This window comes from Talpa occidentalis, unplaced genomic scaffold, assembly GCF_014898055.3.
Source record: "Talpa occidentalis isolate TD23 unplaced genomic scaffold, MPIMG_talOcc4v2.1 talOcc4.13, whole genome shotgun sequence".
Taxonomy (NCBI): Eukaryota; Metazoa; Chordata; class Mammalia; order Eulipotyphla; family Talpidae; genus Talpa; species Talpa occidentalis.
Window position 1 is genome coordinate 92,959,191 of NW_023601322.1, and position 25,080 is coordinate 92,984,270.

The following is a 25,080-nucleotide window of genomic DNA, read 5'->3' on the forward strand; positions in this document are numbered from 1 at the left end:
CGTTCAGGGGAATGAAATGAGGACCTCCAAGAGGACATTCCTTTCCACTGAGTTTCTGCGGTACCTTTTTTCTTTCTCATGAACCTTTTGTAAAATTTTTGCCATGACAGTTACAATGAAATGAAGTAAGCAGAATCTGACACCCGACTTGGCTCTGAAGAGAGTTAAGTGTTCAAGGTTCTGAAGACCTTCCCGAGACTGCCCAGTCAGGATGCCCAAGGCCAGAACTGAGACTGCAAGGAAAGGAAGCGGTGGTCCAAAAGCAATGCAAACCTCACCAGGAGAGAAAAATCAGCCCCCCAAATGATGTCAGAATCTTAGGTCATAAAATTAAAGTCTCCGAAGACTCCAGGAGTCTGGAGAGTGTGTGTGTGCATCAGACAATGAGAATGGGGTTGTGTGCGTGGACGGGGGGCAGAGATGGAAAAAAGCAGGCTGAGTTTTCTGTCCCCTGGAGGGGGAGTGAGCAGGCCTGTGTCCTGAAGATGAACGTATGAGCTCCACCGACACCTGCTGTCAGGCTAAATACCCAAGTTCCACTGGGAAGACAATGGCCCTGGCGATGAAATAACAGCTCACCAACAGCGTGTCAGCAAGGCAGGTGCGAAGGCATTCATTCACTCATTGTTAGCACTTCATTCATTCATTCGCTCATTCACTCCCCATTCAACACTTCTTGAGCATCTGTGGACAGCACTTGGCGTTTTCTGGATATTTGAGACCTATCAAGGAATAAAGGGACAAATCCGTGTCCCAGAGAGTTGACATTCTTAACAGCTCATCTGTAATCTCCCTTTCTACCCTGACTTTCCCTCAGTGCCCCACACTTTATTGATTGTTCAAACCCCAAGTACAGCCTGCCCTCCGGAGCCTGAAGTCCTGCTCACATGGGTTACTGAGCACAGCCTTGGCTGGGGCCAGCTCGCACATGAAAGCACGCGTGTCAGTGGAGACACAGGACTTTCTTCCTGGACTAGAGAACTAGTAAGTGCTGCTCATGCTTGTTTCTTTTAAAAAATCAAGAGAGGCTTCCTTGCCCATCCCTGGCCTGGATCCACCGGCCTGAGAGTTCCACTTTATTTCTGTTCATTTTCTCCCTTAATAAACTTTTCTCTGTATCTATTTGTCCAAAAAATAAATAAATAAAAAATCATGGATCCTAACCATATTCTACATCCTAAAAAAGAGAAACAATAAACACAGCATTCTGGTTTTTTATTCAGAAACTGGACAAATAAGATTGTCTTTTCCCCAGAATCTGAACTAAGAGAATGTCAAGCACTTTAAAGAAAGGTCTCATTTTTCAATTCAAGTTGAGCCACCAAATTAAGTGCCTTCCTAGACAAAACCCAAGTGGGTCTGCCAGCCTGTCTACCTATCTGCTCCCAGGAAAAACAGAACAAAACAAAACTTGCTCTGTGATAACCACAATGGTTAGCCACAGGAACACAATAAACAAGGCAAAGTCCTGCCGGGTATTAAGGGAGAATGTGAAAAGCTGGGAATTTAGGTGAGCCAGATGCAGGTGGACATGCTCAAATGAGGGTCTACACCATCCTGTGTTGGTGCAGAGCGAGGAATGGCTGCACATGAGTGTTTATTAAAACCAAAACTCTCCAGCACATGGAGAGGGTGGGGCTGGCATGACCCCAGGCGTCTGACTTGGAATAATCACAGTTAACCAGGAGAAGCAACACAAGTGAAGAAGGGGTTCAGATGAGGAATACACATTTGAACCTAATGAATTCTGAGTAACATCCAAGTGGAACCGTCTAGAAGTATGAAGCCTGAAGGGGCAGGGGGCTGGCTGCACACACTCACCCACACCAGGGGCAGCACTGCTGAGCGGACACTGGGCAACTGGCAGCCTCCTTGGGGTTCCTCCCCCAAAGAGAGCATGGCTAAGAATTTATGGCAGCTCTGAAGGAGTGAAAAATAGTGATGCTCAGCATAGGTATAAAATACCTATAAATGAGTGACTTTTCTGTGCACAGCACGCATGGAGCACAATCCACTAGGTGAGTCACCAACAGTCCATGGTTGGGAATTCAGAGAACGGATGGGCCACGCCTGCAGTCACATTCCAAAGGTCCACTTTGGCCAGCACTCAATCCGGTCCTTCCAGGGAGGAGGCCAAACCAAATCCCAGTCTCAAAATGGCCATCTCTCTGATTCCAGACCTGGACCAGTATAACCCGAGGCCTGTCAGACGACGGAAGGCCTGTGGGAAGACTCCCGGCTCCGGCCTCACCTCCGCAGCAAGCACACAGAGCCTATCTCTGTGTCCTAATTCACTAATCCAGCACTGTTCAGGCAGAAGGAAACCACTTCCTGGCTACCCACATGAGCGCCTGGTCTGAAAGAAGGTAACACAAAACATTTACGAGCAAAGTTTGAGACAAAAGGGGCCAGATAAATTCTGTAGTTCTTCTCAGCACTCCTTATTTGCCACCGAGGAATCCTGTACAAGTCCTCTACCTCCCTGTCCCAGCACATCCAACGGCACAGAACACAGAGAACGGACGACAGCAGCTCACTGAGAAGAATTTCTTCCCTGTCTGAACTAAGGTGCTTTTCATTAAAACTAAGGACAAGAGTAGAATTAAATAGCATATAACAGAAAGAACCTGGGAAAATGACTCAGAACTGTGCACAAGAAGGATGGAGTGTTTTTTTTTTTATTATTTTTACAACCTTAGGATAAAACCCATTTGCTCTCCAAAATATTAGCAAACCAAGAATCTCCTTATTCCACATACAAATAAAAAAATCTAGATAATCTATTCATTTTTACGTTTAAATGTCAACGTTCTTCCACGGATTTCAGTATCTGATTTAGCAAGTTTAACTACGAATGATTTTTCATTGGATACTTTTTGATAGTAGTCGATTTAGTAAAAGCAATCGAGGCAGGTATCAATGCCTAATCTACACACAAAGTGAAACGAGACTGGGGGACTGTGGGCGGCGGTGTTTTCCAGCCCTGGCTGGAGCCGTGTGTCCAGCCCCTCGTGTTCTTTCTGAAGTCGCTACCCCCAGTCACTACTCAGCAGTGCTGAGCACACACCCCACACCGGGGCAGCGGTGACCTCCCCGAGCACAGCACGGTAGCCGAAATGCCACATGGCCACTGGGCCTGGGCTACAGCAAGTGTTGTAGATGTCACCTGCCTCTCAGAACAAGTGCCCCACGGCCCCATCACCAAGCTCTGAGCAAACACAGACGCATGAACAGGCCACAGTCGGGGTCTGGCTCCGGCTCCAGCTGAGGTCTCAACCAGCAGCTAAGTCCCAACAGCCCAATGTGAGTCTGAGGATGATCCCAGCTTCTAGTTCTTAAATCCACCTGCTCAGGCCTCAGAGGGCATGCAGCGCAGCACAGCTCAAATTCTCAAGACAGCTCGTGAGTGAAACTTTATCCGAGACAAAAACTCTGCAAATGTTTATTGGTCCCATAATCTTCTGACATCCTATCCCATCTGTTTCTCAGGCTGACAGTGAATCACACTCAGTCTATACTCTCCTGCCCTCTGCCAGGACTCCCCACGCAGGTGACTCTGTCCATGCACATACCCCCTGCAAGCATGTCCATTCATCCAAACCACCAGGTCCTTTAAGATCAGCTCAAATGACGCCTTCTTTCCACATCAATCTTTGATCTCGCCAAGTTTAAGAATCAATTCTTTATTTTTCTTTTCTGATAGTATTTTATATCTCTCTCTTGGTAGTCCTCATACCTGTTATTTGTATATGAGCTACTGTCATCTTCTGAGCAGGCAAGAAATTCCTTGACTATCAAAGCACCCAAAACAGTATATTTCCCACAATTCATGTACATTCAAAAAGCATTCTTTGACTATATATCTCACAGCTTATCTTAAAAAAAAAAAAACAAAAAACATTAGTTATACTCAATCAAACCCACGGAAGAGCCATCTACTTATAAAGGGGTTTATTCCAAATGTCGGTTTACAAGTTTTCTTTTTCCAAAGTTTACGTGTAGATTTCCAAAACGTTACTGTCCAATGTGCTTATTTAGGCTACCTGAGGCTACACAGCTGTACTTTGGGCACAGCACCCAGCAATCATCAGTCTGAAAGACGTGGGAGACACCTTCAGAACCAGCTGCGACATCACAGTGTAGCTGGGCCGGGAAATGCTCCCTGCTCCCCTTCCTGTGCGCTGCTTGGGGATGGGCAGCTGTGTCTACTGGAAACGGTCATCTGCTTATGCTTAACAGCAAGCACCCTAAATACCCGAGATACCTGTAGCACAGGGGACCCCCAAGGAAGCTCCCATCGGAACATTTAAGTGTGACCACAGAAGAGATGCACATGTGAAAAAATTGTCCAAGAGGTGCTCTCTTGACCCTGTGATATGTTCTAGAACTTGCAGATGACATGGGAAGAAAGGGCTCCAAGCCTGGCCTACTGCCAGTCCTTTGGAAATAATGTCACTCCACAGGGCATAGGTGTGACTTCACAGTTGGAATCACTGCAAAGAATTTAGCCTTGGGCTGAGGGAAACCAGTGATCCGGACATGGACATGCAGCCACCCTGGGGGCAAAGGCAGGACCTCCAGGTGGGCTTGACTTAGGGAAATCCCCACATGCCGGTCACCAATGGTCAAAACAGTGCTGCTTGTAATTAACAACCAGCATGCCCTTTCCAATCACTGGTCACTGAATTTAAGAAATCACATGGAAATCTGTCCTTTCTGAAGTGGAAAACGTGAGGTAGACCAGGGAATGCATGCTCTAAAGCGGTAAGATCAGTAAAAAGCAGGCGAGAGTCCCAAATAGAGGGGGTGGCGTGAACCCCAAGACTAACCTAACTGGTTTCAACCTTCCCCAGGGATATGCTGAACTGGCCAGCATGGAATTTTCTGGTTGGCACCAATGCGATCATCTTTTCCATTCCCTGAAGGGATATGAGACCATCTGCACCTTTTCCCATCCCCCATAGGCTGGTTAGCTGACCCTAACTAGTATCCTCTTCCCTTATCCTGCCCTCTCTTTGCCTACAAAAACCTTTTCACTTGGCACAAGTAAAAGTTGGAAGCACCTTTCACTTGCTCTCGATAGGATGCTGCCCAGCCCATGAATCCTTAAATAAAGTCAAATAGGTCTTTGAAATTAACTCATTTGAATTTTTGGTATTTAACACGCTAACTACATGATCATCAGCTGTTCATTTGAACACATAAATATAGCAGTTAACTTTGAAAAAAATGAAATAGACAAAGGCACAGTCAATCACTGTAGGAGAGACTGCTAACTGCCTAGTAATATCCATCCCCTCTACTTCCTTACAACTCCAGCTTCTTGGGCACGTGATGCAGCCTGAGCTGAAGCTGAGCAGAGACACGGATGGGCCAGTGTCTGAGTGAGATGCAAGCAGAGGTCAGAAGTGGGCTTCGGGGGCTGGAGCTGCTCTCCACAACAGCAGAGCGGAGGGCGGGCACCTGCCTACATTTGAGTCGTCGCCCCACCCTAAAAGCCTACAGAACTTCCTTTACATGACTCAGAAATGAACTTCTACTGCGGCTGGCTACTTGCTTTCCGATATTTGCCGAAAACATAATCCTAGGTGACGCCATCACCAAGTGGCAGGCAAACAAGGAGACTTCAGATGAATGTCATGTTTATGGCTGGTTGTATGTAAGATTCCTACTATCTCACAAGTGAATTTTTTTCTGTGATGTTTTTGAGGAAGGCTGCAATGCAAATTAACATAATGAAAATTTTTAAATCTATAAAACTATAATGATTTAAAACTATAATGCCCTACCCAGACTACTGAGCGATCTCTAGCACCCGAGTCACCAGGAGTCTCTACCTGAAAATCCAACATCATCCCAGCATCATTAATCGTGAAGTAGACCTAAATTGATACTGCCCTATAATTTATTTTACAGCCGAAGAAACTGAAACAAGACAGAAGCCAACAGGAAGTAAAATCAGAAGCCGAGAACTGAGCTCCACTCGAGCACGAAGGTCCAGTGTCCTCTACTCTAAAATGTTAGTAAAATCGTCATCATGAGGTAATACGTATTTTAAGTTCTTCAGAAGGATAATGTTATATAAGTTAAAAGTAATTATTCCAAGTAGTTTATAAGAATTTTTTAACTTGCTCAGTGGGTATTATATAGACATGTTCAATGGAATGAAATATAATTTCATTGAAAAGATAAAGTCGTATGATATTCCCTCTGCAGTTCTCTGAAGGGAAGAAAAACATGATAAAAAAATCTTAACCAGTTTTCCAATGACCAAACATTTGGTTTTCCTTTTATTGCTTTCTTTCCTACAACAAACCTGTCTCTCATTTAAGTGCACAGCTATTAATCCACCTACAGTACCACCAAAGGAGTTTTGTTTTTAATTGTGTCCACTGCTTGTCCCTCGCAAATGTAACGTTACTGAATTCTGACTCATGACAAAAATGGACTGACAGTGTAGACAGACTAAGTCTCACTCCTGGGAAGGATTCAAGAAAATAATGTCTTTCCCTAAAATGGTGACACACAGCCTCAGTCAATCATAAGCATCCAGGATTTTATTTGACTACAAAATGAGTAAATAATAAAATACAGGCTCCGTGTGTCGTGGGTCATGTATTCATGACGCTCTCAGTCCCCCTCACACATCCCCACAGGGGAAGTGCACACACTCCTCATTCCCAGTGGCATGTGGGTCTTAGTGGAGCACACAGATGTCACCACCCCCAGCTCTGCTCAGAGGGCATTCCACCCTGCACCATGAAGACGAGTAAAAATATCAAAACAAGAAACCACTCGCTGTGTACATGCAGCTTCCACGTAGTGATGGACTTAAGGAAAAGGACCTAAAAGTTAGCCAAAGTGATTGCCTTTCTGTAACTCTGCTATGTATAAATTTTAACATTAGTTTCTATTTAACAAGCTACTATAAAAATTACAGATGCATCCATACACCCAACAAAAATTCACTGAAACATTTTTTGGGGGGAGGGGAAATGCTGAGCTCAGTATTTGGCATGAAGAAGCTATTTAAAGATGAAGTGCTATGAACCTCACTCAGGAAAATGGGATGAATGAAGCCATGATGATGATGATGATGATGATGAAAAAGGTATGATCCATGAAAGAAAGAATGGATAAGCTGGACTTCACTGAAAATGAAAGTTGCATGTTCTGTGAAAGACCATGTTAAGACAACAAAAGAAAAGCCGAAGACTGAGAGAAAATATTTTTAAAAGACAGATGTGATAAGGGATTATGATCTAAAATATACAAAGATCTTTGAAGACTCAACAAGAAGAAAACAAACTAGATTTAAAAATCAACCAAATATCTGACCACACACATCACCAAAGAAGACACAGAGATGGCAAAAAGTCATCTGAGATGATGTTCTGCATCAGATGTCACCATGACGACGCAATTAAGGATGTGCTAACAACAGGTAAAGGCAAAAGTACCCAGCGAGGATGCACAGCAACGGGAATTCTCTTTCATTGTTGGTGGGAAAGCAAAATGGAACAGCCGCCATGGAAGACTGTTAGGCAGTTTCTTACAAAAGTAAGCAAATGCGTGGGCCTTCCCTGGTGGCGCAGCGGTTGAACACTGGGCTGCGAGGCTGCCCGCAGCCTCTGCAGTGCCGGTTGGAATCCTGGCCTCCAGCGAGGGTCCCACATGGCGCGCAGACCTCTCCTGCCGCCCGCTGCTCCCCTCAGCAGTGTACTTCGGTCCTTCTGCCTGCTCTGCTCCCCGCTCTGGCTCTGGTGAATTCTCTCACCCTCCCGCGCTTCTGACTGTACCCAGTGCTTGTATAAATAAATAAATAAATCTTAAAAAAAAGAAAAAAAAATTAATAAAAATGTTTTCTCCAGCCTCCTCTCTCATTTTCCTAACTTTCTTTGATGATTAATCTCTAAATTTATGAACCAGTTAATGTGATCTATACATTTGGGATCTTAATCTTGGTGTAACCCCACTTATATAAACGTACATGGTTAAGTCTCTGTCTCTTTTTTAAACTGGCATATTAGGGGACCATTTAGATGTAATATGTGGAGAGTGACATAACTTTCTAACTACTTGTAAGAACTGGAATCTGTAATTAGGTCACCGAGGACAGTTGCCAGATCAAAATTTCACATAATCCAAATTCAAGCACTGCTTCGTCTTAGAAATAAAATCAAAATAAGATTGAGCAGAGAGGGACAGATGCTCCCAAGGCTGGCGGAAAGGGGAGGCACAGACTTACAACGAAGCTGTCTGTCAAGGTAACGTTATCTATGACAACAGCCGTGGCATCAGCAATAGTGTCTTTGTGGTTCTTTTTCAGCCATCGATTATCTGCTGACAAAGATGCGCTAGGAATTAATTCCAACGTCCTCCTTACCTTTGTAAAGGCTGTTAATTTTAGGTATTCAATTTAGATTTTTGACTGTCAAGTTTTTTAACACAGTGACCTTCAAAAAATCCTCCACAGAACTTACTGTAAGATTGACAACAATAATAAATGTGTCACAAAAATCAGGGCTTTACCTTTAAGGTGAAAATATCCTGTACTGTACGTGTGGTGACATTTTCTAGGACAGACTTTGAATTGAATTAAATAAAATTCAGCAACAGATGGGCCTAGGGCATTTATATATATGTGTGTGTGTGTGTGTGCGTGTGGGTGTGCGCTTGTGTGTAACCTTTTTTTTACATTTGAAAGGACAGGTTGATTAGGAAAATGAGAAGGAGAAACAGAGGCACCTGCATATTCACAGGCAGGCAGGAGAGCTGCCTATATTTACTTCAACACGTAAAAATTGTATCTTATTTATTAATTTTGGGTGGCAGCTAGCATCCACATGAGTCAATAGCTAGAAATGTTCCTCCTGAGAATTCACCAGCGCCAGAGAGGGGAACAGAACAGGCAGACCGACCAAGTACACTGCTGAGGGGAGCAGCGGGCGGCAGGAGAGGTTTGCGCCCCATGTGGGACCCTCCCTGGTGGCCGGGGATCGAACCGGCACTGCAGAGGCTGCAGGCTGTGGAGACCTGGGGAAGGAAGAAAAATGCACAGGAAATGTTTAAGTATTCCTTTATATAAAAACTATGATTCTATGAGATCATAACAGTGGAAAGGAAAATACAGTCACTACCAGAAGAAAGTAATATCACCCACCTGTGTCCTGCCCGGTTCCCTCCATTCCAGTTTTCTGCACACCTGTGCTACCCATTTTCTCCCAACAAGCCAAATAAGTCTACGTGTGCTGGGACTTTTAAGATTTATTTTGGCTAATTTTGCAACATAATTATTTTCGCCATCTCAATGGATAAGGGAGGTGAGGTTCAGAGGATTTAAAACACGCCCCCAGGCACCTGAAACGGATCCTAATGGAGCTGGGACTGCTCTGTGGTCCAGCCTGTGCTCGCTGCGGTACAAAGCATCCACTGGTCAGCTCCAAAAAAGACATTTCCTGAAGGAACTGTACTGGAACCTCACGGAGCAGCCGGAGATAAGAAGAGATGACGCCAAGAAATGAGAAAGCTTACAGGGCGTGGATGCTTCACTCCACGGTAAGCAAGCCCGGAGAGAAGTCCCTCCTGGCAAGTGGCCCCACTCTGACTCCTGACCTCAGTGGGGCCTCAGAAAATAGGAGAAGTCCAGTAGATTGAGCAAGAGAGCCAGGGCTGAAGTCAGATCAGCCTCAGGGGTGGCAGGCTCTTCCAAGTCCTTTCATGGAGGGTGTGGCTAGTACACTCCTTGGCCATGGCATTTAGAAGGCCTAACAATCAATATTTGCTGACAGTTGGTGAACGAATAAAATGAGTGAATGGAGTCTGATAAAGAGGGTGGCAGAGCGCCAGGCTGACTTCCCTTTGCCCCACTTGGGTTTTCTTTCCACATAGTACCAGCCCTGGGATTCTGCAGGCTGTGACCCGTAGAGGTGGCACACGGTTGCTGCAGAACCTCAGGGACCGAGACGTTTCGTTCTTTATTCCTGGCATGTGATGGACTGCTCAGCACATGGTAATGGTAGGAGCTCAGCAAACACGGCTCCATAAGTGAATCGGTGACTAAATCAAGCACCCAGGTATCAAGGACAGAGCACTTTCTTTTACTGTGTGGATGAAGGAATGTTCTCAGCCCGGATCCCCAACAGGTTATAGGAGTCTGTGAGGATTGGGAACCCTCAGGGCATCTGGGATGGAAGCTACAAAGCCTTCTGCAGTGAGAGACCGCATGACAGCCAGGCCCGACTATGGCCAAATGACAAAAGAGAATTTACCACCCAAGCGAGCAGCTATTAGGAGGGAATGACCTTCCCCTAAGGAGGGAACATTCAGCAGGAATCATGGATCAGAATAACCCACAAAGTCAGTCCCAGTCGTGGCAGAAGGAAGACCCTGCTCCTTATCCGAGGAGCTTTCGAAAGGGAAAGTGCATAGATTCGGTGACCCTCACAGACCACGGTGAGGATGCCCAAGGTGGGTGGGTGGAGGGAAAGAGAGGGAATAGAGGAGTACCCCTCAAATTGGTCTGACTACTCCTTTCAAGGAGCTTTAGTTTGGGTTCCCTCAGAGGGTCTGGCTGTGAGAGGGCGGTATCCCCCAGTAATGCATTTCCCAACGAGAGGCAGGAGTCAGGACACTCAGATAACAGGTTCCAACGGCCCCACCCCAAGCCCAGCGCCACACTCTCCACGTGCTTGTGTTTAACTCCACAGCACTTTGAAGGTGCTTTCACGTGATTAGAAGTTAAGTACCTCTCCCTCCACACTTCAGGTCATTGAGGGTTTAATTCTGCTTTGCTAATCTGCTTTGCTAACGCACATAGTCTCAGATTTAGGAAAGTTCTCCACGGATATTTATGAAATACATGAATAAATGGCCTAGATATTTCAAAGTGTTCTGTTAAGTCCTGAGCATAATGATCCATGGCATATTTGGTAGTTTTGAGCAAATAAAATAAAATTACCCATCTGACTGGGCAAAAGGAACTGATATGCGAGACACCCAGAGTGTGCCCCTGAACCCTGGAAACCACTGCCCCTGTCTTTTGCTAACCAGGTTAATCTTGCTGCAAAACAGACTCTTCTGACTGTCCCCACACTTCTGATTTCAGTATAAAACATTCGCTCCTCCTAGAAAGGTAATACTCTCAATTGCTATCAACGTTGACGCAGCACTGAGCAAATTTCGGCTGCTCATCTTGCCTACAAGTAACTGCAGTCGAGGTTTAGAAACAGGTGGTTTGAGAAAGGATGAGGGGCTTTTGGAGCACGAGGCAGTCTGAGCCAGGGTGGGGTTCCTGGCCCCAGGGGCCAGAATGGGGAGGGGGTGAAACAAGGACAACCAAAGAGAGGGAAAAGAGAGCAGTGCATGGTTTGGCTGGGGGCGGGGGTCCTCCATTGAAGAGGGGGCTGAAAGGGAGCAGAGAAAGGAAAAATGATAGAGTAAGCGAAAGGCCGCATGTAAACTTGGCAATTTGGACAAGACTGACCGTATTTTAAAGAGATTATAGATTTCTGTGAAAGAATAATATTGGTAAATTATTCCCAGCGGGTGAAGACATTTTGTTCGATTGCCTGCTTTACATCCTCAGCACAAATGCTCATTAGTGAAAGCACGAATCGGTCAAGATTATTTATTTATGTTTCTCAAACAAAAATGGCATTGTATCAAGTCCACTGTGTAAGCTTTGTCCAGTTTGATGTTCTAATTAGCAATTCTTAGCACGATGAAATGCTAAATACACAGCTGTGTGAGGCTTCAGCTGGTAGTAACCAGTAGTGCCTAATACTGACTTTTTAACAAGAAAAACAAAAGTACTTACTCAAATAACTGGATATAAAACTTGGGAGGCCCTATGCAGCTGAGAGAAGTAAAGTTATCAATATAAGCACTGATGAGGTTGATAAAGCAAATAGCTATGCATATTTGTCCTCTCTGTTGAAAAGGTCTTTAGATTTAAAACCAGCCAAGGCTAAGTAGCTTATTTAGTTCAACTCACATATGTAACACATCACCAATGATTCCATTAAATCCTCTTAATCTTTAAAATATTTTAACTTTATTACTAACCAAATTTGGAAAGTAAAAATCAAGTTATAGTCAAAGATTACACCAACTGCATATGCCTTTTGGGAAAAAAAAAACAACTTGCATTCAACTGAAAATAAGTTCTATATAAACTAGTAGACAAATAACTTCAATTGGTATCTTCACCTAACTTTCTTCTTTATGGCTTTAAAGCACCAATTGCTTCTAAGTAGTTCAAAACAATGGGGATGTTTCTATCTTAACTGAAGAGAACGAAATGACATAAATTTCTACCCTTTAAATCATAAAGCTACAAAACACAAGTCTCACCTGATTTTTATTTGCAAAACCAGTTATTTAAGACCTAATTGGGACAACTGAATTGTAAAAAAAGAACAAAACCACAAATGCAATGCTTGGTAGGTGCTGTTAATAGGAGACAGGGTGGTGCTGGGTGACACAGAGGGGGGTTACCCTGCACCTCTATTTCTGTCTATAACTAAGCCAAGATTTCATGCCCTCCAGCTTCAATAGCAGAGTGAGGGGGAATTCCCTCCTTTTTTATTACTCTAATGTTTTATGTGACTACATGTGACATTGAGGAAAATGAAATCAAATTGCACAGGTTTTAAGCATTCCGCTTATACTTAGAGCATAGCTTCTCAGAGTTTTTGGGGTGTCCCTTCCTCTTTCCAGCCTCTGCATGGTGTGGGGTCCAAACCTAAGGCCTCCTCTCTTTCTGCACGTCTCTGTGATTTCCTTTATTCCTACCCCTTGAGTACAATCTCTTGGAAGATAACTCCCCATCTGAATACTCAATCCTGACCACTGCCAATCCTTGCGCAAGGAGACCATACTAACTGGACCTGTCTGCTGACACCCCCACAGGCTTGGAAAAGTCAGTGTAGCCCAAAGTCAACATGGCACTTACCCTCAAAAATCTGATCATTTCTTAAGGAAATCCCAGCAAGATAAGGCCATGTATTGGTTGATGAAACAGAAAATTGGCTGTTTTACAGCCCCTGTCCTCCTTACTCAACCTCTTCTGTGAATTCTACCTCCCACCTACACTTGGAATCATCCCCCTGCTCAACACCTCCACATCCACCAGCCTGCTTATTTCTGAGCTCTGGCACATTCTCCCACCCTGTCTTCTCTCTTCCTCACCTACAATGCTTTCTGCATAGAGCAACCATGATTCTTTCCAAAAGCAAATCCAGTCACGTTGCAACTTTTTCAAGGATCCACACCCCTTAGAGCACAAAGGGCCTGCTCTGGTGTGATCATGGGCACACCTTTCTCCACGCTCACTGTGGCTACCCGGTGCTAGCCCATGCCTTCAGCTCCTCACCCCCTCTCAACTTCCTTGGATCTTCAAATTCCAAGTTCCTTTCGCTTGGCAGAGGGCGTGCTCCTTGGCTGGCTCCACCTTCCCAGGAGACCCCAGTCAGTCACCTGAGAAGCTCCTTAATCCCTATCAGTGCCCCCAGCTGGCACTACCACTGCCCTTCAGTATTGAAAGGAAGCATCTGATTCATCTGCTTACATCTTTATCAATCCTCTCTCCCATTAGACAGAAAGCAACACAGCCAGACCAAGACTTAGACTTAACATCACCAGCCCAGGGTCTGCAGCCTACTTGCCACAAAATAAATACACACTGGCTATATATTGAAATAGTTAGCCATCGCTTTCACAAGGGGTTGTTCCTTTGTGATTTGCAAAGCCATTTCACTGCCACATGTGAAAAAATTCTAAGAGGACTTTGCGGAACAAAAGAAAATGTCGAGGAAAATGCTCCTAGGTCTAGTGTGAAAATCACAGGCACTTTAGTTAGCCTCAAGGGTTTAATCATAGGCAATTTAGTTAGCCTCAAGCCACTTCAGCTGCTTGTTCACTGATTAAAAGCTCTGGGAATCGAGAGTGTGAAAACAATTTTATCCCATTTTTGCAAAATAAGTTGGGCAAATGCATAGGCTTTTACAACTTGAAATTACATTAATTATACATATTAATAACATATTAATGTATTAGTTAGACATATATATTGAAAACTGTATTTGCAGCCTATGGCACTACTAGGTATGAAAAGGAATGCCAAATAAAAGACTGAGCTGAGAACCCTCATCTAAAGAGTTTCCTCCATTACTATTACTGAGAAGTTTTTGGCTTTTCACAACCCAATGTTTTCCTTACAGATCCTGGCAAATTAAATTGTTTGAACTGTTATTAAAAGCGATCTTTTCTCTATAAACAATTCAATCCCATAGCCATTTATTAAGCAGTTGCTATATGCAAAGGGATGCAAAATCAGTTCAGCTTATTTGAGAAGTTTATTTGTACTATATTATATAGTTAGATGGAAAAACAAGAGCAAATTAAGAGAAAATGACATCCTCAACATGGCATATTGCATCTGAATATAGTTCTCCTGAGAACTCACATGTGAAAAAGCCACCCATATGGGAAAAAAAAAAAAAACCTAATTACACATAAATAATCATCTTACAGGGATTTGTAGGGTACATGAAACTGATCAGGCTTTTACACCATTGGCCTCTGTGGCTATCAGCTGCGGCCTTGATCGTGTTAATGGAGAGGGTGTGCGGGTTCCGGGTATGAGTGCCTGACTGTGGGCACCTAAGCATGGGTCTGTGCACGTGAGCAAGTGTGTACACCTGAGCCTGGAGGTTGGGGATACAAGGGCGGAGTTACAGACGGCGCACGGCTATGCTATGAGTAAAAAAGCTCACACAAAAACATCAGACAAAAGAGCGTATAGAGATCTGCGGGGGACCCCAAGTGCTGTCTCCCTGCTGGCCTGTTTCTCTGCTTACCATTAAAACCTGAGACAATGATGCCAAGGGCTCCAAATTCTCCTTCAAACTGCTAGAGCTATTTGTGAACCTACCCTGCCTGGCAAAGTTACAAAACAGGGCTCTTCTCAGAAGTACACAAACTTTTTTTAGGAAAAAAGGAAGCCATCTCTCTCACTTAATAGCTATTTTCTGTCTCACAGCCCTTTCTAGAATAGATGTTCTTTTAACAGGCTAGTTACATTCATACTGATGGAATCAGAATTCCAAATATCCTCCGAAAAGTGGCTCCCATAGTAACAAGGGGCACCGCCTTGACAGCGAGCCAGAAGGTGGTGGAGGCACGAGGCTTCCACTCAGGCATGGAAGCCCCATCTGGTAGCACAATGGGGACTGATTCTGCAGAGGAGGCTCCCGGGAGGCAGTGTCTCTGTGCTCAAGGCCTGGAGTAGAGCCTTCTGCCACAAATCCACAGGCCTCTGGCCTGCACAGTTCCGCCACTTGGAGGGTGGTGCCCAGCTCCTGTGACTGAGGAGGGGCAACAGGGCAAGAGCAGCCCACATGAACCCCGCCACCTCTCCCAGCGGTCTGCAGGAGTTTCCTGTAGGCCATGATGTCAGATGCAATTAGAACACACTGTGGACAAGCAAGTGCCTGAGAACCTCTGTCCCATTGCTTCAGTGCCTACTTCTCTTTGGCTATTTCTCCAGTTTTGGGTTTTTGGGTTTCTTGGGGGTCTACAAATATACCCACTACAGACCAACTTTGTCCTAGATTGACACAGGACATATCAGGGAGGGACAAGGGTTTTGTTTATATGTATGTTCAGAGTTAGCAAACTTCCAAGAGGCCTGGCTTCCAAGTAAAAGGATAAAATGGTTCTCACAGAATAAAACTATCTCCAGAGTAAGCAAGTTGATACAAAGTCTAAGACTGAAAAATAAAAACTTTCTCTTTTTTATTATTTCTGCATGTATAGTATGTTAGTGGTGGTTAGAACCTATGGGATGTTATAAAAAGTATGTGACACTCTACTTGCTACTGGAGTTTGGATACACCACAACAGCTAAGAAAGAAATAATTTCAGAATATAAACTACTTAGGATTTCATAAAATAGGGATGTGTGTAATGTGACTTTAAAATCAGCCTGCTGGGCCTCCCTGGTGGTGCAAGGGTTAAGATGCAACCTATGAATCTGTCCGCAGCCACTGCAGCATGAGTTCAATCCCCAGCCAGGGAGATGCCCACATGGCGCAGCAGACCTCTCCTGGCTCGCCTGCTGCTCCCCTCAGCAGTGTATTTCAGTCAGTCTGCCTGTTCTGCTCTCCATTCTGTCTCTGGTAAATCCTCTTAACCCCCGCACCTCTGGCCTGCACCCCAGTTCTTGTATGCATAAATAAATAAATCTTAAAAAAAAAAAGAAATTCAGTCTGCTTTGATATAATGCCATATATTAACAGCAGATAAACCATTTTAGAGTGCTGAGAAAAAGAGAAAAAGGTTGAAATGGAAGTAGAAGAGTTGATGGTATTAGTTCAGAAGAAGATACCTATTATTAACGAGGGTACACAACAGCTATTCTGTTCACATCTGTCTCCTAATGCTGATAACTTATCAATTCAGAAAACAGAACTTTAAGTGAATGACTTTTCCAGATGTACAGTTCCTGTAGCATGTACACACACACACACACACACACACACACAGGTACAATTTACACTGCAAAGAATTTTCCAGAATCGAGAAAACCTACCATAAGCTGAAAAAAAAATGTCATTCAAAATATGTTACATAATGTATATGAAATTAAAGTTTATGGGCCCCATGGACTGCCTGAGAACTTGTCACAAATAACTGGCTGCATCCTAGACCTGCTGAGGGATCTACAATCCATGTTGACGAGAAAGTCATGGACTTCTGAGGAAACAGCACCAGGGAGAGTGTGGAACCCGGAGGTGACCACTGGAGAAAGCTAGAGAAGTCAGAGAGGCAGCTCTCCTGCCCGCCGGAAGAAAACATCCAGGGGGGAGCGTTGCAATCATCACGGCTCATCGCAAATAACCAGTTAGTACAGAAGGAGAGCAACAGTGGCCACCAGGGCTGCCTGTGCTGCTCTCAGAGACCAACTCCGTCCTCATCTCAAGCGGCTGCCTCCTTCAGCCACTAAGGTCATCTTAGGGCCAAGACTAAAAGCCAAGACCATCTGGCAGAAAAAGTCCATGTTTTTCCACTTTGCGACTTTGCCGCAGCCCCTGGAAAGTTGGTATAAAAACTTCCATAAACACAACTATGAAATAGGCAGTTTGTTCTCCAATGCCCCTGATGCCTCGGAGTTCATATTCCTTCCTCTCTGTCCAAGTGTGTGTTCAGGAATCCGTCTGACAGCCTCATTGACAGCAGGGACTTTCATTTCAAAATAGAACCCTTTTTGGCTCGGAACAAGAGTATTGGTAAAGAATATCATACCAAAAAAAAAAAAAAAAATGGTGCCAGCAGCAACTACAAAAATTATCAATTGTAGAAATGATCAGCTAAAAATATTTCTCTTGACATTGCCAGTGTTTGAATTGATATCCAAATGAGCAATCCCACAGGGCATCTTGAAGCTTAAATACTTAGCAGAGAGAGAGAGAGGAGGTTAAAATTCAGGTGAGACCCTGAACTATCGATTATACATAAGTTTGCTTGAGTATGTCCTTATTTTTGTGTCTCTTGTCATGACTGAAAATCCTTGTAAGCCCCTGAAGCTTACAGAAGCAACTGATAAGCAACTTAGAAATGCAGAGCTGCATAGAAATTACTATCTCAGTGACTGAACAGTGAGTTATTGGGGGTTCTAGCAGAGCCTGATTTGCTTCCTGGATAGATTCGCTTAGCAAAGGTAATTTGGTTTCTTGCCACCAAGTAAAGACAAAATACAGAATCGGCTGGCCATACTTTTGCAAGAATATTATACATGAATGAGTTGGCATAGGGGCTCTACCATTTGTGCCTGACAGTCACGCTGTGGTGAATATTTAAGCTCAGAGTTAGTCGCTGGAATTAAATGATTACTCTCCTGCAAACATTAGAGCTTTCAATTTTCTGACCGCACAAAGCTACCCTCTAAAAATAGCAGTACTATAGAGATGAACACATTCTATAAAATATATTTGAGTGATGACATCTGAAGTAAGAAAGCAGTTATAAGGGATGCATATTTTGATTAAATGATACTTATTCAAAAGCAGACATTATAATCCATGCGGTCCACTGGCTATAATCTCGACTCTGGCTTTACAGTTCATATGATAACAGATCTGATATACTATCACCAATGGCCTTCCTTTTCCCCATCTGCTACAATCTTGGATCAAGTCTGTTAGTGCCCCCCGCTGCCCGCTGGAGTCTGGTCCCTATCTGAGCTTTACAACCCCTTTTATTTATTGGGGATACCAGCTTCCCACTACCATATGTAATAACAAATAATGGCTTCCAGGTAAATCCCTGAAAACTGAACACAGAAAAAGTTGCTGTTTTCTGTCTTGTTTTTTTTTTTTTTTTTTTAAGATTTATTTATTTATTTTATACAAGAACTGGGGTACAGGCCAGATGCATAGGAGGGTGAGAGGATTCACCAGAGACAGAGCGGGGAACAGAACAGCAGACTGACGAAGTACACTGCTGAGGGGAGCAGCGGGCGAGATAGGAGAGGTCTGCCGCGCCATGTGGGACCCTTGCCGAATGGCCAGGATCGAACAGACGCTTCAGAAGCTGCGGACAGCTTCACAGCACGGCGCTCAGCCACCTGTGCCACCAGGGGAGGCCCCTTATTTTTTTTTTTTATGAGAGCCTTAATCTTTATTTGTAATGCTCTCAGTAACTCTGACATGCTAATTACGGTTTTTTTTAAGTTGTGCTTTATTATTTTTAATATTTTATTTTATATAATTCTTACATCATTTTTCATCTTTGCACAATGTGTGCATTTTCATTTTGGTTATATTCCCCATACAATTGCACCCCACTTTATTTTGACTCTAGTCCTTCCTTTCCCCGCCACTTCCTCCCCTCTCCCCCTCCCACAGTGTGTCTCTGGTTTATAGTTGCTTGTTTTTTTTGGTTTTTAAATTTATTTTTTTTTTAAGATTTATTTATTTATACAAGCACTGGGATACAGGCCAGAGGTGTGGGAGGGTGAGAGGATTCACCAGAGATAGAGCTGGGAACAGAACAGGCAGACTGACCGAAACACACTGCTGAAGGGAGCAGCGGGCGTGACAGGAGAGGTCTGCTGTGCCATGTGTGTTGCTCCCTGGCTGGCCAGGAATCGAACAGGCACTGCAGAGGCTACAGACAGCTTCACAGCACTGCGCTCAACCCACTGTGCCACCGGGGAGACCCTATAGTTGCTTGTTGATTTTGATTTTTATTTTGTATTGATTAGTCTTTTTCCTGGTCTCTTATTTAAGTTTTCTAAATTCTTAGTTTTATTCCTCTTCTCAGACCCTCAACTGCCCCTGGGGATTAAGCTAAGGAATCTGTAGCTAAATGTCTCCTGATTCCCCCAAAACCTCTCTCCGTGAAGGACTTCTGACCAGTGACAAAGCGACAGTATCTTAGGATCTTGTCCTTGGCCTTGAGCTCTTTCTTATCTCTGCTTATCTCTTACCTGAATCTCTCTCCATGACTAAGTTTCCATAAAATAAAAAGGTCTCTACAACTGGTGAAATGAAGATGCCCATAACTCTCAGTCTGGCAATAAAGGACCTCTGAGGTGCACTCCATGAGTGCCAGACCTCCCAACTCACGTGTGAAAGCCAACCTGACTGCACTGCCCTCTATTTTTCAAGTCAGTAGCATTCGACAGCTATTTTAATTCACTAAAATAACTTACCCAGAAAGTCTGGTTGCTTAGTGGCTGGGTGGTATGTGAACATAAATTTGGAATGAATGTATAACTATTATATATTAACAATATTTTTGTACTAGCTGAACCATCTATTTTTGGCAACTCTTTCTGTTTGAGACAGTTTACCTAATATTTAACATTTATGAAGTGTCTACCATTTTCTAGGTGCTCAGAAAATAAAGATGACTAAATGGGGTATCCACCATTTGAGGGTTCCACAGTCCAGTTAAGGCAAGAGCCAAATGAAAAATCAACAGTTAAGGTACAATCACGAGGTGTGATTATAGGTCAACGCGGGAGAAGCTGAAAAGTGGAAAAAAACAGTCATCTGGCAAGGTTAGACCATCTTGGTCAATGGGAAATCATGTAAAACAGATCACCTGAAGCCCATGATTGATTTTAATAATCAATAGACTCCCTAAGTCAACGTACTGTCCTTGAGTGACATATTAAGTCTTTCCCTCTAATAAAACTACTAGAAGCTATAATCACTTCTTGGTAGATGTTATTATTTCATTCTCATTTAATAAGTAAAGAATCAAGGATTATTTTACAGACCTTTGTGCCTTCAGCAATTTTGTTTCTAGTTGGTACCTGTGATCTCTAGTGCACTGAGAGGAGATAAGCCACCGCATGGCTGTGAACCCACCCAGACCTTCACCCACACGTGTCGGGACCCCCAAGGAGGCGGCCAGGTAGTAGACAGCATGACGAGGTAAGCAGAAAACTAGCATGCATTTTAAAACTAAATTGCACCAATTTAAGAAGGGGCTCTGAGGGCCTCCCCGGTGGCACCGCGGTTGAGCTCTGGGTTTCAAAGCTGCCCGCAGCCTCTGCAGCGCCAGTTCGATCCCCGGCCGCTGGGCGAGGGTCCCACATGGCGTGCAGACCTCTCCTGCCTGCACGCTGCTCCCCTCAGCGGTGTATTTCGTCAGTCGGCCTGTTCTGCTCCCCACTCTGGCTCTGGTGAATCCTCTCACCCTCCCACGCTTCTGACAGTACCCAGTGCTTGTATAAATAAATAAATAAACCTTTACAAAAAAGGGGGAGGGGGAACTGAGTATGTTATAGTTCATAGGATAACATCTATAAGGTACTATTAACAATTTTCCTCATTTGCTACCATCCTGGATCAAGTCTATTACGGCCTCCCTCCCCATGGAGTCTGGTCCCCTATCTCAGCTTTGACACCTCTTTTATTTATTGGGGATGCCAGCTTCCTTCTACCATATGTAATAAGTAATGGCTTCTAGGTGAACCCCTGAAAATGTGCAAATGAGTAAAATGAGTGACAGAGATACAGTCATCTAGACAGAATACCAAATCAACAGAACAGTCTGCTGACTTTGCACAGACTCTCACTGTGATCAGACTCTCGGAGTCTCTAATGTGACAAATGAATGGACTATTCTCTATATTTTGAGACTGAAAAAATAAAATGAATGAAGCCAAGCTAGCTGCTTTCGAGTTTCTTTAGGCTCAAGCATGAAGAAAGCATCTAAAAAAAAAAAAATGTCTTTTAGAAAAGTTCTCTGCCCTTTCACCCCAGGTTGTGAAATCAAATCCCACTGTCAAATCTTTTCCAGACATCTAGAAATCCCAATCCATCGCCAGTGTAAGCTACGACAATTAACAATCACGCTGTTATTAGTGGATGGTGTGTAAGTGGCCATTTGCTGGGCCCTATTGTTTCAGTGTCACGGCCATGCCCGATAAATGATTAAAAAACTGGGGCGACTCACTGACCTTTAGAACCCTCAGCTACATTTTATCACATCAATAAATCTAGTACAGAAATCCCAACAGACACGTGTGTGTTCTAAGCACATAAAACCTGACCCGAGTGAGGCATATCTGAAAGAGTAATAAGACACACTGTTCCAAATATTCCCTGCTGAGGCGTCAGTAAATGACGCACTGACACGGAACAGCCCTCACACGCACAGCCTCACAGACGTCCACTGGCAACAGCGCACTACTCTAGGTCCAGGCGTGCAACACGCGGCCGGCCACGTGGGTCTGGTCTGCATGAGGGACTTCACTGTCACAGCCCCAGGGATGACTGTAAATAAGCACATTTTCACAAGAAACATGACCGAAGCCCAAAGAGAAATAACAGCGCAGGGGAGCCCGCCAAGCAGGGGCAACCAGTGTCAAAGCAGGAATTATGACCCGCCAGAAAACAGAGCAAGGCTTTAAAGGCGGCCCCAGAAACCACTCAAAGATGGCTTTTAAAGTAAAACATAATAGTTAAGCAAAGCAAAAGTAATGGGCAGAGTGCGCCTTAGAGCAAAAGATAAGCTTGGGTTCTGGGGAGAGGAAATATATTCTCACATGCTGTGTGGCTTATCAAAGGTGGGGGGTTAGAGAACCGGTAGAAATGAGCCATTTTGCGCTTGTTGTGACTATTTTTCAAAGTTTAAGGGCAGAAATAGTTTCAAGAAAGAAAATCACGGATTAGGTCTTCTACTTCCCGGCAAATGCAGTCAGGTGTTGGAGGATTAAACCCAGAGCAAACCCGAGTTTAGAGGCCCCAAAAGACCACGGCCTTGCAGGTGCTGTTCGAGGTACCTATAAAAACCCAGCAAGGACGGAAGACAGTACACAAAGGATTCACTGACAGCTCAACTAACCAAAACAAAATTTAGGTTGCACTTAACGAGGAGACACCATGTCTTAAGGGGCCATGGATCCCTGCTTTGAGATGAAATCTAATGAGGCGTGATTTCTTGAAAACAGACGCTGCTTGCTAACTTAAAATGACGTGACCGCAGAGCTTGGTGGAAGGCAGGGCCTCATTTTCACTGTTGGAGGTGAACTCCGCAGTGATTGTGACTGCCTAACGCGGAATCCATTCACCAGCTTTGTGTTTATTGGAATTCTCTGAACCCCATCCAGACACAGAGGCCTGTGAGTGTGTTCTTCGGGGAGGAACAGAAGGTAACTCTGTCTTTAATCCAGAGCAAAATCACGATCCTTGAACTGGATCGTCTAACTACATTCTCCTCACATACAACGGTCATTACTTAATCAGAAAGCTGTTTTTCCTCCAGTCTATGACCACACAGCAGCAGCCACTCAGCGCACAGAACACCTCCCAGGGTGTGGGGCATCCACAAATAAAGGGACTTGGCAGTGTCTGTGTCTTCCCTGCTTCCTGGAATAGTGTAAGGAACATGGAGTAACTTGGGCTCAAAAGCCTCCTGCCACCAGTCTCTGTGGCCACAGCTGCACCTCTGTTTTCCTCCCAGGTTTGTTTACCCACATCTGATAGGGTGTCAGTGCAAAAAGCACGTGCCGTGCGCATGGGGCATGTGCACCTATAATGTCGACCGGACACCTGGGCTGGGAAGCGGGAGGTCGCAGGGGCTAGGGGGGTCGGTTGCTGCCTGCCTCCCTGCCTGCTGCTCTGCCTGCGTATCAGGCCCCCTGCTTCCCCATTAAGGGCTGTCAGAGCTACTGAGGCCCCAAGATTCTTTCGCCCTTTGCTCACATCAACCATGAACCTGCCTGGCCTAGGACTGTTGCACAACAAGGAGCCTTAGTTGTCAAACCCAAACCAATCCACGCTCTCGTCAAATCGAAATCGACAAATTGACCTTCACCGTGAAAAACAAAATGACCAAGGAGTGCAGCAAACCTTACTTCTGGCAGTGGGCTGGCCGGCTTGGTGAGGATCCCTCCCACGTACACGACGTTGGGCAGCGTGGGTCTCGGGAACTCCAGCGCCACGTCCGTGCACAGCATCCAGAGGCTGGAGCCGTGCACCAGGTCGTACATGGACTTCTCGGGCAGCAGGTTGTGCTTCTGCATTATCCTCTCGTATTTGGGAAGAACCAGAAAGCTGACCCCCAATCTGGAAATGAGGTACACGCCGGTGTTTTTCATCCTCTGCAGCAAGGTCATGTGGTCTGTGAGGAGCGAGTTAAACTCTGGGACGTAAGCTAAGGGGGCAGGAGCACCCACTTCAGCAGGGTACCAGAGGCCCGTGGAGAAGACCGCATACTTGACCCCTAACAGATGAGCGATCACAAACCCGCACATGTCGTTAGGGTCCACCAGCAGCAGGTCGAACTTCTCCTTCTTCAGGCCCTGGATCAGGACGCGGTTGCCGACCATCATGTCACAGTTCTTGGTGTAGTGATCCAGTATGTCGAAGAGCTCGATGGCTGTCAGTCTCCCGGAGAAGATATTCCGCATTTTGGACTGCAGGAAAGCGTCCGAGGTGGTGCTGTTGAAGATCCCTGGGTAGCGCTGGAGGCTGTAATGGTGCGACGGAGCGATGTCTCTGCCTTCCGACAGGAGGAACACCGTGTGGTGGCCTCTCTCGTGCAGGGCCGAGGCCAGCGTCTTGAAAATGTACATGTGGCTTTCGAACATAATTGGCGGCACGATGATGATTTTGGCAGCCTTGGCTATCCCAACAGCACTCCACAGGAGCATGAAATACGGCGTGTAAGACTTCATAGCTGCAATGACAAACAGAAAGCCACTTAACACAGAACACCAGCCTGACCCTCCCAAACAAGCGCGGACTCTTGTTGCGGGTATCTGGCTACCCATGCCTTCTCGAGGATTGTTTTTAAAATTCACCCCGACATCTTCACTTTTCATTGATAATTTCTTGAGGATAATACTGACAGCAAAGCTGACATACACTGCAGTGCATTTAAAATGCACCGTTCCAGGGCATATAATTGCATCAATAACAGAGAACCAGACTTTTAATAATTTGAAATAAAACTCCCATAAGATTGAAAGACAGAAGAGCTCTCTTCCTTGAGTAACAGTTACAGGGTATCGATGAAATAGCATTTAATTTTTAAATGAATATCAGTGGTAACCCCGGGAAGAAAAGCCAAAATTTTTGATTTCTAAGTGTATTCACATGTCTTTTATTCCAATCATTTTATCTCCACAGTTATATTCCTAATTATGATCAAAACACACTGAAGAAAAATTATGTTTCAGAAAATAATTCTTTCAAGTTGTTCTGTAAGACATTTTCTTCAAGGTGAATTTCCCCGTCATCTGAAGTATCCTGGCAGTCACCTTTTGTGTAATTTATATAAATTTGGTGATTCAATTCAGGGAATTATCTGAAAGAGACTTTTAATAGAAAAGTTCAGGAGGGTTCACAGGATGCACACTCTTGTGGGAGCAGAAACTGATGGATGGGGTTGAAATAAATGACCAAGGTAGTTTCTGGCTGTACCAAGTATAGTTAGCCTTTCTCTTAAGATATGCAGAGAAATAATACTAAAAGTATAGGCATATTTATTATTTTCATGGAAGACAATATTCTCAGAAGCTCAATCCAAAATAATAAAATAAATAAAAAGCTCAAT

At 44.5% G+C, this 25,080-nt stretch overlaps 1 protein-coding gene across 4 annotated transcripts in view; it reads right to left on the bottom strand.

The window, feature by feature from the left end:
- UGT8 (UDP glycosyltransferase 8) overlaps positions 1 to 25,080 on the bottom strand; it is a 60,649-nt gene that overhangs the window by 13,931 nt on the left and 21,638 nt on the right. For all 4 annotated transcript variants that reach the window (XM_037508257.2, XM_054694542.1, XM_037508259.2 and 1 more), the window contains exon 2: positions 23,378 to 24,201. In XM_037508257.2, coding sequence (XP_037364154.1) covers positions 23,378 to 24,201 — 824 coding nt within the window. The remainder of the gene's footprint in view (positions 1 to 23,377; positions 24,202 to 25,080) is intronic.